Source organism: Stegodyphus dumicola, chromosome 4 (genome assembly GCF_044657685.1).
Source record: "Stegodyphus dumicola isolate Sdum_Otavi_A_Nest chromosome 4, ASM4465768v1".
In the NCBI taxonomy this organism is placed as follows: Eukaryota; Metazoa; Arthropoda; class Arachnida; order Araneae; family Eresidae; genus Stegodyphus; species Stegodyphus dumicola.
Window position 1 is genome coordinate 49,346,514 of NC_140771.1, and position 18,414 is coordinate 49,364,927.

Sequence of the window (18,414 nt, forward strand, 5' to 3'; positions counted from 1 at the left end):
TTCTACATTTAGTGCGACAGTAAAAAGTCTGAAAATAATATTAATTCCTTGGTAAAAATATCTTTATTTATACAAAATGTTGCAAATCAATCTTAAGTTATTTTTTAGAATGATATATAAAAATCTGCATGTGTATCGGGTATGCAGTGTCTTCTGGATGCATATTCGTGCAAAACTGATGAACACTGGTAGTTCGGTCCAACTTTCGATCCCAGCGAGCGGGCTGACTCCATGGGTGTTTTCTTGATTTTACACATGTGTATCGTTTAAGCACTATCTTCTGTATGCATACGTGAATAAAGCGCTAACTCTGGTAGTTCGGTCCATTTTCGAATCCCAGCAAGCGGGCTGACTGCATAGGTGTTTTCGTGATTTTCCGCATGTGTAACATGTTGGCAGTATCTTGTGAATGCATAACGTCAATAAAGCGGGTGCAGCCCGGGTAAAATCGCTGAATACTGGTAGTTCGGTCCAACTTTCGAATCCCGGCGTACTGGCCAGAAATTGTGGATGCATATGTGAATACAGCTGGCCCAGCCCAGGAAAAAAATCGCTGAACACTGGTAGTTTGCTTCAAATTTTAAATCCCGTCGAATGAAAGCGGGCTTCACTGGTAGTTCGGTCCAACTTTCGAATAAAGGCCAATGAAAGCAGGCTTCAGGCCGCTCAAATGGTGGGCCTACCCGCTAACAATCATGCGAGCTAGCGTATATCTTGTGATTGCATACGTAAATCAAGTGACCTAACGTGAATAAAGCGGGCGCTCCACGAAAGCATCCCTTCCCTCATGTAGCGGGCTTGCCCGCTAGTGATATATAAAACTGTCCCTCTCTAGCTACATCCCTGAAAGTAAGCATTCATTCAAATATTTAACAAATAGATTTGATCATATTTTATGCATCATGCAGACTATATTTCCAGCTCTTTCATTTAAGTGCAATTTATTTCCAATGTATGAACATGAATACTGTACAAGCTTAGTCACTTATTTGTAATTTAATTCAGTTTTTATATAAAAGTTAAAATTTACCAGGCAATTGCTTAAAAAATAGTTTAATAGATGTTGCTGTAATTTAACACTTTTGATTTTAATGTTTTCAGAAATTTGCTAAATCAAGTTTATCTTCGTGTGACCTTGCATCAAAGGCACCGATAATAAATTTGTTTTGGCATTTAGTGCTAAAATTTTTAAAGAAAAACTTATTATTGATGTAAAAGAAGGAACAAATTATATTTATCTTGGTAATATGTCTTATGATATGCTTATTTACAGTGTCATGATATTGCAGTAACTTAACAGGCATTTCATATAACTTGTTTCTTAAGTTGCATAACCTGTTTTCATAACATTTTGTTATCAAATATATATAAAAGGTAAATTTCTAATGAAATATTCTTCATTTCACAGCAGTGTTATTTACCGTGATATAACGTGTGTTCACATTTATTATACGGTTATGATCATTATTCATTATAGAGCTTTATATATTTGTTATATACATTTAATTTATATCATTATGTTTTACATGATTTTGCTTTTAGAATTTTTTGTCAGTTCTTCAGAATGCCTTGGATGCACGTGGCTTAGGGTCGTTGAAAATCCATTCTCAGTAGCGTGCTCAGTCAAAAGAACACCACACACTCGGAACACAGTTCATGCTACCGCCGCGTACAGTTGTCTGAGTGAGTAAAGACGTCGCTTTGCTGCTCCGATTTAGAACTACTGGATTTTACACGTGGCGCCATCTCATGAATATAAGTTGAAGTATCTGTCGGAACGCCACATATGTTTTCTCCTGATGACAAGTAGTTGCGACTTTTGCGCATTGATCGATATCCTCCATTTAGTACACCAGGATTCAATATTGGGCATAATGTCCTGCAGCTTCTTTAAAGCATGATTTGCGTTAGCAGACTTCCCAGCTAAAGCTGTGTCGTCTGCATAACATCCTAAAGGGTTATTTTTATCCAAGTGTTAGCGCGGAAAGTCTGCAACATATAATAAATATAAAATTGGTCCTAAAATGCTGCCCTGTGGTATACTAGCATTAATTTTTCTAGTGTCAGAGACGTCTTTTCCGATGGAGACAGAAAAGCTTCTATTTGTGATGAATGAAGTAATGAGCTCAATCATTCCCCTTTCGAAGTTGAAATTAATAAGCTTGTAAATCAGCCCCTCATGTCAGACGCGGTCGAAAGCTTTCGCCACGTCCAGCATGAGGATGGCCTTATTATTGATTTATAAAGCAAGATCTTATTGTCAAGTGACAGGTCGCTATTTTTAGCAAAAAAAAAAAAAAAAAAAAGGTAAGCCTGACATCATAAATGGTAACCAATAAGAAAAGGGGTGGTGGGTTGGGCCAGGCATTTATCCTTAATTTATATTGAAACGTGAGTCATGTGAAGACTAGAAGAAGCGGCAAAGGTGCGTACGCTTGAAGAGTAGATTTACGCCAATGGTGGTTGATAGTGTAAATTTTTCTGTATGTGTGTATCCTATGATTAAAATTTTAATAATCATTCTATTAAAATAAATTGAGACAGATTTCAGTTTATTTGTAAGTAATTTCATTTTCAGTTTATCGCAGTAAAGATGCGCGCGAAATTGCAGGGTGATTTTTGAATTAAAGACGCGCTGAGTTTTCTTGTAATCCTTAAATATAGTACTTTAAGAGGAAGCTAAAGTATTTTCATTACGGAAAAGTTTATCGGTTACATTGCGTTCAAGAATTTTTATTTATATGTAATTATAGATATCGGTCACTGATATCAACATTTTGAAATGGAAGAATAAATATTTTTTTCTCGTCGTTTAATTTCAGAAATGAGTTTGCAGAGGATTTAAATTTTGTAACGTTTGTGCGTTTTAATAGAACCTAATTATTAAACCGTTGTCATTATGTTGCAAATAATGATATCCTAAACAATATGGAGAGGCAACAAACATTTCAAAAACCTTGTTGTACATATACTAATAAGACTTTTAAATAATTGAATGATGTAAGCTATCTAAAATGAAAAAGGGGTTTTCATCCGCAGAGAACCCGTTGGCGCTTCGGAAAAGAACCAGCCGAGCCGTAAGCGTGATATTTTGTAAACGTGGTTTTTAGTGATTTTTAGTGTTTTTAGTGAAGGGTGCAAAAAATCAGAAAGGCTTCTGGAGAAGAAATGTGACTAATTATGTATCGATATTAAAAAAAGGGATGTTTCTATGCACCATAAAAGTTTTTAAAAATATTTATGCAGAATGTTAGATATTAAAATTCTTCCTGTATTTTCTTTTTATCTTTGGCTATATTACTTATTAAGGGGAAAAAGTGCTATTTATCTTAATTTTACATTTTCTATCTAGGGCCATATATTTCTGTTGCCTAAGAATAAAATCATCTTTCTATGGATACTGATGAAAGTGAAGCAACATCACCTCTGCACGATCGATGGATGAGTTTAACAGCAAACATTGAGAAAGGAATTTCTGAAAAATGGTGGGATATCCTGAAATCAAAATATACAGATCCCTCACGCAAATATCACACATTCAGTCACCTACAGAATATGTTTAATCACATGGATTCTCATATTAATGAAATTCAACATAAAGATGCAATGTCATATGCCATTTTTTTCCATGAGTAAGTATTTGTTATTGTATTCTCAAAGCTGAAATCATCGTACTGTGTGGTAATTGATGATAAAAATAATTTAATTCAGTAAAAGTATAGATTAGGGTACCCCTTGGCGATTTTTCGCGGTGCATGGATACCGATTTTGTGCAATTCTTTGACTCGTTATTTTGGCTTGCGAAGTGGCGATTTTTGCGCCGAAAATCGCCACTACACAAAGCCAAAAATAACAAGACAAACAATTGCACAAACTCGGTATCCATGTAGACATTGACTTATTTTCACTTAAAAAAAAATCCCTGAATTGCACAAAAATGGCATTGTGCACTCCTTTGACTTTATCCCTGTACATGTCAACCTATTTTCACTTTAAGAAAAATCCCCGAATTGCACAAAAATGGCATTGCGCACTCTTTTAACTTTATCCATGTACACGTCGACCTATTTTCACTTAAAAAAAAATCACAGAATTGCACAAACTTGCATTGCACATTCCCTTTACTTCGTCCATGTACACATCGATATATTTTCACTTAAAAAGTCAAAGGAGCACCAAATTCTACAATATAGGCAAACAAAAAATACATAATCTCAATAAAATACATTTTAAACTAAACAATAAAATAACATAAAAAAGGAAAAACATGTTATACATTTAAGCACTACCAAAAGCAAATATTCACTTACCATGATTTTCAAGTTCGCTTCGTACACCCAGAGCCACGTAAAAATCAAAATATCAATCATACTCAAATGACATTTTTCAAACCAGGTACTCTTTCCGATCGAACGCTTCACATAGTGACCATCTGAACCTTTCTTCCTACAAACCCATTCAAATCCATCTAAACGGTTTTTACATTCGACTAGATGCATATCCTTCCTACATACAGGACACCTATAATGGCTACAAAGTAAACCATTTACACACCAGTCAATTAAAGCTCTTTTCCCCTTTCGCTCCAAATCGTACAGAAACTTCAAATTAATCTTACTACATTCGGCCATTCTACCTTCTAAAGAATCAAACCACCATACACACCACAAAAACGCTTACAAAACATCCTATGATTCAAAATTTCCCAGAATCGTGCACACTATTACGTCACAATAGGGTTTCCATAACATTCAACTACTCAGGCTACCATAAATGAAACAACAACTTGGCGATAAATCAAACAACAACTTTGTCATAATACAAGGGGTACCTTAAAGTCTACTCTACCCATATAATTTTTTTAACTGTGAAGTCTTGATAGGTAAAAATATATTTATGGATACCCCTTGGTGATTTTTGGCAGTACATGGATACCGAGTTTGTGCAATTCTTTGTCTTGTTATTTTAGCTTTGTGTAGCACTGATTTTTGGTACAAAAATCACCACTACACAAAGCAAAAATAATGTTTGAAGATAAGTGTTTAGATTGTATGGGTAAAATAAAATTGTAATGTTTTGAATAAAACTTGTTTAAATCATAAAGAGACGTGGTCTCTGGGACCGCACATTCTCGGTTACGTCCTAATATTTGACCTCCCCTGTTACGGGTTAAAGGTTTTTCTCTGTATAATATCTTTAAGAAAATTACTGATAAACTACCAGAGCTTCAAGCTACTGTAAATATCATGGATAAATTGTTTCTGTTTGCATTGTTCAAAGAAATTTTTAGTTCCCATATGAATGTAAATCATGTATAGTAATGTATACAAGTTTATCAATGTGATTACATGGAAAGCAAATGGATTATCCTGTAAATTAATTAACTCCATGGTTTTTTAAATGAGTACAATCCCAATATGTTCCTACAAGAGTACAAACTTGGCCTAGATAGTCCTATCTATGTACCCAATTATACTATATACAAGTTTTAATAGAGGTACACATGGAAGCAGGCCCAGAGGAGGAACAGCACTCCTTGTGAAATGTTACATTTCCCATTACACAGTTCCACAGCTTTCAGTCGTTAAGGTCTCAGCTATTTCAGTCACAACAAACACTACCATTACATACACTTTTATTTCCATCTACATGCCACCCTCACATAATAATGTCTCGCTGCCGACTTAAACATTCTATTCTTACTTAGTAACTATGTTACTTTAGGCGGAGATTTAAACGCACAACACCGTGTGTGGAATTGATACAACTCAAACCCCATGCGATGCATAATTTTAAAATTGGTCAACTCGGTGGCATTACACATAGCAGCTCCAAAACCTCCAACATGGCATACTGCTGGTTCTATGGGAATTATTGATTTCTTCCTGCTCAGTGATCCGCTGGATATTTCTGTGCTGGATGAATTTTTTTCTCACTACAATCTGGTCATAATAATTCTTGGTATCTGTAGTTATATCACACCAGACACTAGAGTTTTTACAACTGACTGGCACTTGTATGCCAAAGCTCAAAACAGCAGGCATTATACCTTCCAGTGATACATTCGTGGAATAACATTGAAAGTTTAATCAAGAAGTTTGCTGATGCTGCCAAGAAGGAGTACGATCAAGCAAAAAAGGAAGTGCCAAATAAAAGACACTGTAGATCTAAAGAGCTCCAGCAACATATTAATTAGCACAGTGCAACAAGGAGGCATTTTCAGTGTACACGAAATCCTGTAGACAAGCAGAGGGTAAATCAACTGAACAATGCTGTCAAGTTTCATACAAATAAACAAGCAGAACTCGACTGGATGAACTACCTTAACTCGCTGTGGAAACCAATGCAAAGGTATACAAAATGCCACAATAAAATTTCGCCTCTTAAAGGGCTCCAAAGGATCCACTACACCAATACTGAGAAAGCAGAACTTTTAGCCCAGCTACTGAAGTCTCAGTTTCGCACGTAGAACAGTCATGACACAACAACAGCTTTCACTTCACTTACACTCCAAATCCAAGCACAGACAACATTATTCTAGTCTTACCATCGGAAGTCTTTAGTTACATCAAGCAGCTGAAAAAAAAGAAAAGTCCTGGCTTCGGCAAAGTTACCATTACATTAATAAAGAACTTCCTGAAAAAGACAGTATTTATATTCACAAAAATAATCCTCGAGAGGCAATACTTCCCTGATACTTGGCTACCATTATTTATTTTTGTTTTGATTTTAGCACCAAAAATCGGTCCTACACAAAGACGAAATAACAAGTCAAAGAATTGCACAAACTCGGTATCCATGTACACATTGATCTATTTTCACTTCAAAAAACGTCACAGAATTGCACAAACTATGCATTGCTCACTCTCTTGACTATATCTATGTACATGTCGGCCTATTTGCACTTCAAAAAAACATCAGAAATTTGCACAAACTTGGCATTGCGTGCTCCTTTGACTTTGTCCATGTACACATTGATATATTTTCACTTAAAAGTCAAAGGAGCACCCATTTCTACTGTAGAGGCAAACAAAAATACATAATCTCAATAAACTACATTTGAAATTAAACAGTAAAATAACGTAAAAAAGGAAAAACATGTTATGCATTTAAGCACTACAAAATGCCAATATCCACTTACCCTATTTAGAAGTTCCTTCGTGTTTAGTCTGTGGCACACATAATTCCTTAACAGCATCTAAAAACTTTCTAAAAGTATCTGAACTTGAATCCGTATATAGGCGTCGCCACGTAAGATCACAAAAATAAGAGTAAAAAATATTTTCGTAGTTCCGGACTGTCCGGAAAATGGCTACTAAGTAAACCTTCATTTACACACCAGTCAATTAATGCTCTTTTCCTCTTTCGCTCCAAATCGTACCGGAACTTCAAATTAATCTTGCTGCATTCAGTCATTCTACTGTCTAAACAACAAAACAAGTAGTGTACTTCCTAACCAACACACACTAGAAGCCCGTACAAAACATCCCATAACTCAAAACTTATTGCAATCATACAACCGATTACATCACAATAGGGTTTCCATAACATTCAACTACTCAGGTTACCATAAATGAAACAACAACTTGGCGATAAATGAAACAACAACAACGCGATAATACAAGGGGTACCCTTCAGTCTACTTTAACCAATGGAACATATTAGTAAATGTAGACAAGATTCAAGCCATCCTGTACACTAAAAAAGAAAAAAATTAAGGAAAATCCAAAATTTTATGGTACGTCTATATTCTAGGCCAAGTAAGGTCCCTTATCTCGGTTTGATCCGTAGTAATTCTCTCACATGGGCCCCACACATTATATCTATTGTTAAGATATTTCGAGTGCGCAAAGCTGAACTCTTCCCCTTAATTGCTTGAAATAGCGTTGTATCTATTGATTTACAAATTAAGCTACTCATTTACAAATCCATCTTGCATCCAATATAATGTTATGCGTGTCTGTATGGGCTTACTCTTGTTGCACTAATAGAAAGAAACTCCAAATGACTACGTACGTAACAACAGAATTCGCCAGGAACTGAAGTCGAAATACTAAGAACCATTTACTACCGGCTTGCCAAAAACTTTTATGAAAATCAAAAATTGATAGATAATCCTGTTATCAAAATCTGTCACTACAATGTCAATGACCCTCTGAAATCGTATAGACCAATGTCTATTCTAAACACGAATAATGATTAATTACTGTTTGTAATTTTGTCTGCTAATTATGTATGTTTCTGTTGCAGCGTGTATGCTCATATTTCACTTAGTTTCTGTGCATATCTGCTTTCAACTCGTATGATTATGTATTGTAAGTTCACCCATACCTTATTTTATTGTAAGTCTTGCATCCCAGCTTAATTGAAAGCACCATAGTTCTCACATCTTACTTAGTTAATTATTGTTCCATGTTTTTGTTAGTCGCACCAGTTTTAAAAGAGAAAATTTTCAGTAGTTCAAGATATATAAAGCGTATGCACATGCACAAATTGATAACTGTTTATTTCGCTTTGAGACTGAAATGTGCATATAAAATATTTACCACCACGCCTGGAAGACACCGGGAAAAAAGACTTACTATATTTTGAATGAGAGGTTGTCTAGCTGATGATGTGCACTGAAGCAAATCAGCAATTGTTTTTTGCCAAGATGGAAATGCTTCAAGTTCTTTTCAAGGCAGCTACAAAAAATAAGTACAAAATTTTATTTTTGAAGTTTCAATGATATTATTATTATATTTAATTGCTTTTTTCTTGTTTTCATGTATTTTACCACTGCATTTTTATCACACGATTGAAAAATTATCGATTTAAACATAATTTTCAACTTTCTGCCCCCAAATATTGTTTTAATTTTTTTGCTTCTTTACATCATTTCAAAATTTGTAGCCATAGGCTATTATTGATTATAAAAATCTACAGAATCATCCTTTCAAATATTATGTATATTGTATGTTTTTCCTCTTTTGTTTTCAAGGTTTAAAATAAAAAAAATTAAGATTTAAATTAAAAAAGGTATATATGACTAAATACATATAATGTTCTTTCTTAGTCCCCTTCACAAGAGTGTGATGGTCAGCATAAGCTGATTACCGTAGTAATACACATAGGTATGACTTTAGATGCTTTTAAGACTTGTGTGTTTGTGCTGCTGCTTCCTTCCTATCTATCTTCTGTTCTGCATTCTGAGTTCTTAGTTTGTGGGATGTCTAGTAGTTTCAACCCAGGTAAATCAGCAAGTGCTTGTTTCCCTTTTTAAATAATCTTTTCGATCACAACCAGTTTTGTTGTTAATAATAATTTCAAGCTATACAACTGTTTTAATCAATGAATTGCTATAATGATAGTATAGGATTTTTTTTAATTGTACGTTTCTTTAATTCAATAAGACTATTATCATCAGGTAATAATAAATTAAGCTTGTTGGAATTGTTTTTTAACCTGCAACAGGTTTAATTTTTTGATAGAATTTTAAAAAGGCACCACTTCACAACTACCGAGTCCCTTCCTATCCGTGTGTATGTGAATATTAAAAGTTTATTATTATTTTTCTTATAAGCATTACATTCATGTATTCTTGCTAAATAATTTGATATCTTTAAGAAATGTTTTCCTTTGATTTTTAATGTAATTGTACTTTTGTCTTTTTGTATAGTTTAGAATATGATATTCATTCCCAGGAGAATGAAGAAGAAAGCATCAAACATTTTAAGCAATTTTCTGAAGATTCTAAGTTAATACAGGTACTGAAGCTTGCACTGAAAATATAATGTTCTTTTTAAAAAAAAATTAAGATTTGCAGTTTTTATTCTTGTACTAAAAAAAAAAAATATATGTATATATGTGATTATTGCTGCTTAAAAATTAACATACAATAGTTGCTCTTAATTTAAAGCCTTTTAAAATAGTTGTACTGTATTACCCTGAATTCAAGCCATAGTATACAGTTGGAAAATTTATAAGAAATAAAATTAATATTAATGGGTATTGAAAAGTAAGTTTTTTTTTAATAGGCACCAATCTAAATAAACTACCTTATTTATTGGGAAGATGCCAAAATAGTCTCGGTTGATCTTTGGATTATGGTAACTTGGCGATTTTTTGGCGACCAACTCTGCTACAGCAACCCTCTATTTTTTTTTTCGCCGCCATTTTGTCTTCACGAAGTAAAGACATGTTTCTTTTATTTTTATTTACTGAACACTTTTTCCAACAATCTACTAGCCGAATTACACTTATGTTAGAAATTTTATGTAACAAAACTGCTTAATCATGACAAATATTAACTGCAAAATTGGGAAAAAGTGCACAATCGCAAACTCCTTGCGTGTTTTTCAGAATAGCACATACACATAAACCATTTACACGTCAACTTATTTTTACTTAAAAAAAATCCCAGAATTGCACAAAAATGGCATTGCACACACTCTTTATCCATCTACACTGCTATTTTCTCATAAATTACAAAAATTTGCATGAAAATGCAAAAACATTCTGTGAATCTTTAAACTCGGTAAAAAGCACATATATGAAATTACCTGATCGCGAAAAAGTATATACCCTTTTCAAGGATGATTATTTCCACGTATAAAATAAATAAAATATCCAAAAACTTTTACCTCTAAATTATCTATTATATTATAAACGTCACCAACGAATTTATACCGCAAACATTACAAATACTTAGTGTCAAATATTTAAATTATTTCCATGCAAGTTTACTTCAACTTAAACGTATACCAAATTCCCACAATCATAAAATTCACAAAATACATATCATTTAATCAAAATATCACTAAACCATATACACGTCGACTTATTTTTACTTAAAAAAACATTCCAGAATTGCACAAAAATGGCATTGCGCACACTCTTCACTATATCCATGTACACTGCTTTTTTCTCATAAATTAGAAAAATTTCATGAAAATGCATGAAAATACTCAACGTATTCTACTCAAACGTATTCCAAAATACTACAAACATATAACTCACAAAATCATGATAATTAAATTAAAATATAATTAAATTAAAAAACACTACTTAAAATATAAATAAGCACATACATTAAATTAATAAAAATTAGGTTACAATCCTAATTACTTTAAACTAAATCATTGCTAATAACAATTTTCCAATAATACCATATTAATTTATTTACTCCTTACATTTAGAACAATGCATAAAAATAATATCCTCAAATGATTAAAAATACTAACTTACCTAATCTTCAGAATCTTCATTACGTGGCACACACACTTCCACTATTTCACGCAACACACAATGAAGCTTAATACAAAATAATATAGTACTACAGTTTTCCAAATTCCCCCCTTTTTCCGATTAAAGAACTGTAATTCGTCCATTAATGTCACATGACATATCTCATGATCTCTCATTTCCCTCACACAAAATAATGCGTAATCGGAACTGAGTACTTCTCACATTATTACCAAAGTCCTAGGTAGTAACCTTTATCGCCTCCAAAATGTCGCCAAACTACCAGTTACCATATTCCAAAGATCAGCCATAGTCTCTTTGAATTTAATCTGCAACCTCATGTTAAATTTTTAAAATTTTAGTAACAATTGTGGCTTAAATATAATACATATTAATATAATAATTAATAAGTGTATGTATAAAATCAATTTCATGTCAAAGATTAACATCTAAACTTTTAGAAATATTTTAATGTTAGAAAAAAAAATTCTGCGAGAAAGTAAATTTATTTTAAATTAATTTACAAACAAAATGGGAAAGAATATTGTCATAAATAGAATTTTTAATTTAATTATCTTATAACCCAAGTCAGTACTGTTAATTACTAATGTAAGAAAAAAAAATTATTCTACATCATTTCATTATCATAACAAAAATGCCATTCTTTGTGAAATTTCCAGAGTGAAACTGTTATTACTTACTAATTTATATATAATTTAACAATATATAAAATGGCATTTTTAATTAAATGTCTAATAAATTAAAATTTTTTACGTGCATTAAATGACTACGTCAAACACTCAATAACTGTTATCTTTCAGTGTCCAAATATATTTCTTGCATAGTTCTATATACCAATGTTGGTGAAGGATTTTAAAAAAGTAAGATGTTTACAAGGTTTGTGCAATTTTTTTTTTTTTTTTAAAGGTCAAAGGGTCTTTTTGTCCCTGAATGTCCATTTCACTTTTCAAACTGTTGCCACCAAATATTTTTGCCCTGTATTTTATTTGAAGAAATTAAATAATGAAGAATCTGCATAAATGTGTGTATGTTTCTCGCATTGTGATAAAACAACGGTACGTAGAGCCATCAAATTTGGAATGGCGTAATCCTACTGCGAATATGGGCATCTGGAAGCCCAAATTTGGAATTTGATTTATTATTGATTTCATATTTTGTAAAACTTTAACGAAATTTTGATTAACAAACTCAAGGATTTGAAAGTGAGCAATGGCAATGTTGTACAGAAGAAACATTTTAATCTCCAGCACGTGAGACAGTGTATCGGAAATTCTAAAGATATGTGAATTTAAAATTATTTTGCGATATTGCTCTTGAACAGAATTTTATGGTTTAAGTGCGAATAATATTATATTTAATAAATACGGGTAGCACACAAAATGTTAAAAGAACGCACCTTTGGACATAATTTAAAATCTGAAACCTTTGAGATTTAAAAAATCCTAATAGTCCGGATCCTCCACTTTCTCCAAAAAATCTCAAATATTGAAACCATTACATTTGTAGCAAAACAAGCAATGGAGGTTTTTTCTTTTCTTTCTTTCTTTCTTTTTTTTTTTTTTTTTTCTTTTTCTCCCCGCTTTTCAATCTGGATTGAGCGAGACTAAAAATTCTGCAGTCTACCAACCCAAGCGAAGGGTGATTCTGTTCCGGAAATTTAATGCAGTCTGTTCAAAATTAGAGTGAAAAACTCTCCAGATTGGTAAGTTTTCCTTTATTTAGTTATTTATTCTCTGAATACCAACATCTATTATTTCTGATTGCATAATATCATGTGTGGAAGAATTAAGGTGCGCATATTGTGCCTCTTAAATCTAGTAATGCTTACGATTACCAATAACAGTTGTGATATCAATAACGGTTAATATCAATAATGGTTGCAATGTTTTGCAAAGATAATTAGTTTTGATATCCAATCTAGGATTTGTTTATGAATGCTTAAGAGTCTTACTGTGCTTGCTGTGTAGAATATTCTTCAATTTTGTTGGGCTATTTTTATATGTTTATAAGTATATTTTTACAATCTGTATGTTTACAGTGGTAATTGGCCTACAGATCATGGTTTTCCCCCCTTTTTAATAAAGAGCAACATTTGTTATGTACTCTGTTAAATATAATCTCAATGATATTTAGTATTCTAAATATTGCGATGTTACAAAATATACAAACATGTTCTTAAAAATTATATTCAATGCCCATATCTAAATGTCAAAAACATTATTTAGCTGAAAAATCTAAAAGATGACTACAGTCTACCCCCTCCTTCTTTTTCCAGTTACACTTGTCTAACTGGAATTTTCAGATACCCAGCAGTCTGCAATTCCTGAGCATACTGGTTAGTTAAGCTTTTACATTATAAAGGATGACTCCATAAAGCAAAAAAAAAAAAAAAAAAAAAAATATTTTTTTCTGATTTCAGAAATATTCCTCTTTTTTTTTTACTTATGTTTACGTAAATTACTTTGCAATATCTGTTAAGGGAAAAAACTAAACAGTTAAGGAAAGACTATCGTATAATGAAAATTTAGAAAATGTTCAGAATTTGAGTTAAATTATTTAAGTATTAATATAAGTGGGAAAATAAATAAATGTTCAATAAATTCTATTTATTTCTAGGTGCCAAGCATAAAAACTTTCTGAAAGGGAAAAATACAGCTATTGGTAAAATAACAAGCTATTTTCCCAAATCAAATCCTGTTAGTGTTGTACCTTCCAGTTCTTCAGGTGCTATATGTGCTTCGTGGAATTCAGATACTTTTAGATGATGCTGTAGGAGCTTCAAAAAATGTTTTGGATGCTGAAATTTTGTGATGTTTGAAAATGGTGACAAATCATTATTCTTATAGATCTAGCAGTGACAAGGGCAAACATTTTTGAAGGATGTTCCCTGACAGTACTATAGCAAGATACTTTTCTTGTAGTGAAAGAAAATGTGCTTATCTCTGCCATTTTGGATTAGCACTTTATTTGCAGAGTCTTATTTATGATGAATTTAAGAAGTTATCCCACTTTACTTTAAAAGTTTTATGAAACCCTCCAATATGAGTTGAGAAAGGAATAGAGCAGCGGTTCTCAACCTTTTGACTAATGCGTACAGAGGCTGTTCGCACATTTTTTAGACGAAGTACATTGTATTCACAAAACTAAATTACATAAAATTCTTGTGTTTTAAATGTTCTATTTGACATCCCTTATTCTGAACTATCTTTTGACACCGCAATTTCCAGGATAATGATGCCTTTTGAAGTGGCAGTTTTTAAAAGTCCGAAAGCACAAAAATCCATAGGTGACACATCGGGAGATTTAGTAGGGATATCAGTGAAGGGTATGGCCTTGATACCAGTTTTTGTTCCATTTCTTTTAGGAAATTTACAGTGGATTTTGATGTGTGACTGCTAGCTTTGTCCTGATGGAGTCTCACAGATTGATGGCACTGTGGGTAAAGCGATGGTATTTCATTCAGAAAAATTGGCGATAAAATATGTTCCTGATAGTATTTGGAGTTAATCTTGACATTGTTTTTGCACTTTCTTTATTTTTAACTTGCCATTATAAGAAAAACCAGCAACAATCATGAATGCCTTAGAAAAACTTTCTTTCGATTCTTTGAACCATGTACTTAAATTTCTTTCCTCCCTTTTATGATAATAAATGGCTCTTTTTTTGTTACAATCATTTAAATACACCCATGCTTCATCTATTGTGACAATTGTTTTCTATTTTTCTTTGGATAAGTGTTTCTCATATAGAATTCTGCAGCGTGTCCTGCGTAGAGCGATATGTTTTGGAAGAAGACGATGCACATTGCGTTTTTTCGCTTTCTTAAGATTTAAATCAACGTTTATCATTTTGTTTACAGTGGACATCGAGCATTTTAATGATTTTGCAACTGTCCTTTGAATAGGGAGATTTTCTTTTAACATTAAACAACGTACCTTTGCAATAGTCGAAGATGTCCGTTTTTTCCTTGGATACTTGTTTGGAATTTTTGTCCCACTTGAGGCTCCAATTTGACGTTTGTTTCCTTTCTTGTTGATGATATTACCTATCGACGCTTTAGATGTCACAAAACCATGACTCTCACATCATTTTTGGATAACGGAGTATGCATATTTCTCTTCGGAAAGAGCGTAAATGTAGCCTTCGAACCACTGCTTTGTTAAATTCGCCATTTTGAATAAAAACAAAACTTTCAAGCCAAAGATGATAATATTGACTTTTAAAAACATAGTACAATTGCAATTACTTCTTTTGCAGCAAACGATTTTTTATTACCGCTTACCAAAATCGTCTAAAAAATGTACGAACAGCCTCTGTACCATCTAAACAAAAATTGAAAGCCTGTAGTACCACCACTACAAAGTACTACTATCAGCACCACTCTTGATCAAAGCTCAGATCGCATAAATAAACGATTGTTAGAGGAAAAACTCAATTAGGATGTTGGGGTTCTAATTTTTGAATTAAGTAGTTAAAAGTACTTTGCTTCTTTGCGTAACACTTATTTTTCTCTTGCGTACCACCGGTTGAGAACCCCTGGAATAGAGAGCATTGAATGCATATCTGTTGGTCGTTGCAGCTTGCATATTTTGAACAATGCTTTCTGTAAAGTAGCATCCACTGCAAGCTGGGATATACCTTCTAAGAGCAATGTACCATTTATTTAAAGATTCTCCAGGACACATTGAGAAGATTTTTTAACGTGAAAAATATGCAAAAATAACTTTCAAAATCGTCAATAATAAGAAATGCAATTAAAGAAAATTAATGCCTGTAAAATTCCTTTTTTTCATGTGTGGCTGAGTTAGTTAAACCCTTTTTGGAACTGTACCAAAGTGATGAACCACATTTTCACTTTTTGGTTTTGATTTACACAAATTAGTAAAGCAACTTTTGTGGCATTTCAAAATTATAAAAGAAGAGTACATGCTGGAAATCAGTTCATCACTGAACTATTTGTGTAACTTTGATTTTTCTGAGATGGTTATTGTTAATGAAATAAGCAAAATTAGTTTAGTATTTAGAGCTGATAAGCTCTTGTGAGAACTGTATGATAGAAATTCAAGATTAAAAAAAGTGAAATGAATTCATTTTTCTTAAACGAAACAAAACTCTTTCAGAAAGAGTTCTTGAAAATAAAGCAAATGAAGTTGCTGAAAAATTACAAAAGACTTAATCTTTTAAATAAATCTAAAGAAATGTTAAAAACTATTTGTGAAAAACAAATGCTGTTAAGAGAACTTGATTCAGGGATTAATGAAAAGAGAGAGTAGAAAAATCAAAAATAAAAGTAATATTTTTCATTAATAAGTATAAAGCTTTTTTCTTGTTTCCTTTTTTATGTTATTGTTAAAATACTTTGTGTGGATATAATAAATATGGTTTATTATTATTTATTTTCTTTATTTTTAACTGAAATTTCATCATTAAATTTTGTTTTGCATAGGTTCCCCCCATTGTAAACTGTAAATTGAATTGTTATTTAAAATTAAATAATTGTTTTCTATGTTTGAGTATGCTAATTCTCTCTTAATAAATACTGAATTTCTCATATTTTAAATTACAAGTCAAGTCTTATTTTTCTTTTAAGGTTATGCACTTGTAGGTTATTAAACAGGTGCTTATTTATTTCCTTAAAATGTGCTTGAAAAGTGCTTAAAAGTGCTTATTTTTTTAGCTAAAATTTGGCTACTAACCCTGTTTCAACCATGTTTACTTGATGTAATTTTTAAGTGCCTATGAAAGGGAACTGAGAAGACATGAGCTGTTCATAAGTTATTTTACATCGTTCTTTTGCCCTTTAGAATAATTCTTTTTCATAATAATTCCAATTTTCTGTTACTTTAAAAATCATTTTCTTCAGTTTCATTAAACCTCTTGTCTCTACATCTTCATGATCAAATTTATCTTCTATAAAATGGAAGATCTATATCATCCATAAATGGAAGAATCTAAATCATCCATAAAATGTTCAATTAACATAAAGACTTATCTCCATTTTATGAAAAATGCCATTCAAATTAAATAAAAACTCTGTTGTATTAATTTGTACATATAGGAATAAGCAAATGTTATTTTCTGAGGAATGCTCACATAGTAGGGAGAAATTTGTGCCCAAGATGTACTTTGACAAGGCATTTGGGAATGGTGGTGTATTTGAAACATATTATTTTAGCACAGCAATTTGGAGATTATTGAGTTAATATGTAATACTGATATCTTTTATTATATTAAAGTAATTTCTACCCTACTATTTGGCTGATGATGACTTAATTTTTCTCATTCTTTTACCATTTCATCAATTAATGGCCATAATTTGATGATATTTGACTGAATAGATTTTAAGATAGGGATGTGGGTGTTTCGTATAGAAAAAAAATATCGTATTGTGATGATTGATTATTGATGAGCAAGTATTGAAGATATTTTTTGCAAGTATTGAAGATATTTTTTGCAAGTAAAATGGAAAATTAATAATTCTAGTCTGCTACTTTAAAAATAGTCACTTCAAAGTTTTAATTATCCTTCCTTTATTTGTGATAATGCATGTCAATGGAACACAGGAGATTAGGAGGTTTTAGCATATTAGAGGTCTTTACCATTTTCTGCAGCAGTTATCATGGTTTCAGAGCAAACCAAAACGGAAAATGACTTTAAAGTATCTATTCTTAAGTAACAGAGCATAGTAATGCAAATAATTTATAATTATGATTGTTTTACTATATGCTTATTGTTTAAATTAATATTTTTTAATGTTAGGATCATAAATTAATGGAAGTAGTTGAAGCATTGATCATGGCATCGAAAGCACATTGTACAGAAGAACATAAACAGGAAGGAATGTTTGGAACTGAAGATATGCATTATTTTTTAGATTTTGATGTTAGTATTTTAGGTGCGGAATCTGCAGGTGAGTCAGTTTCCTATATTTGTATTGAATTTAATTTTTAATTGTAAAGGAATGTTTATAACCTTCCTTTTTCTTACAGATTATAAAAAATATGCTTCACAAATTGCAGAAGAATACGCTTTTTTGCCATCTTCAAAATATAAATTTATGCGTTCTAAGGTATGTATTTATAATCATACTAAACATCTGGATAATGTTCTGTTATCAGGACTGGATTCAGAAATGTATGAACACGTATGTGCATATATGTGTATACACAT

The 18,414-nt window shown here is 32.0% G+C and overlaps 1 protein-coding gene across 4 annotated transcripts in view; it reads left to right on the top strand.

Annotated features, from left to right (window-relative positions):
- The first annotated feature begins 1,903 nt into the window (after positions 1–1,903).
- Positions 1,904–18,414, top strand: part of LOC118205394 (uncharacterized) — a 63,791-nt gene continuing 47,280 nt past the window's right edge. Inside the window, exons 1-5 of one of the 4 annotated variants that reach the window (XM_085814831.1) lie at positions 1,904–2,117; positions 3,353–3,632; positions 9,659–9,746; positions 18,004–18,154; positions 18,234–18,313. In XM_085814831.1, the coding sequence (XP_085670957.1) occupies positions 3,394–3,632; positions 9,659–9,746; positions 18,004–18,154; positions 18,234–18,313 (558 nt within the window). In that variant the 5' untranslated portion in view covers positions 1,904–2,117; positions 3,353–3,393. Of the gene's footprint in view, positions 2,118–2,318; positions 2,559–3,352; positions 3,633–9,658; positions 9,747–18,003; positions 18,155–18,233; positions 18,314–18,414 lie in introns of those variants that run through there. The other 3 variants (XM_085814830.1, XM_085814829.1, XM_085814828.1) reach the window with 3 other exon arrangements.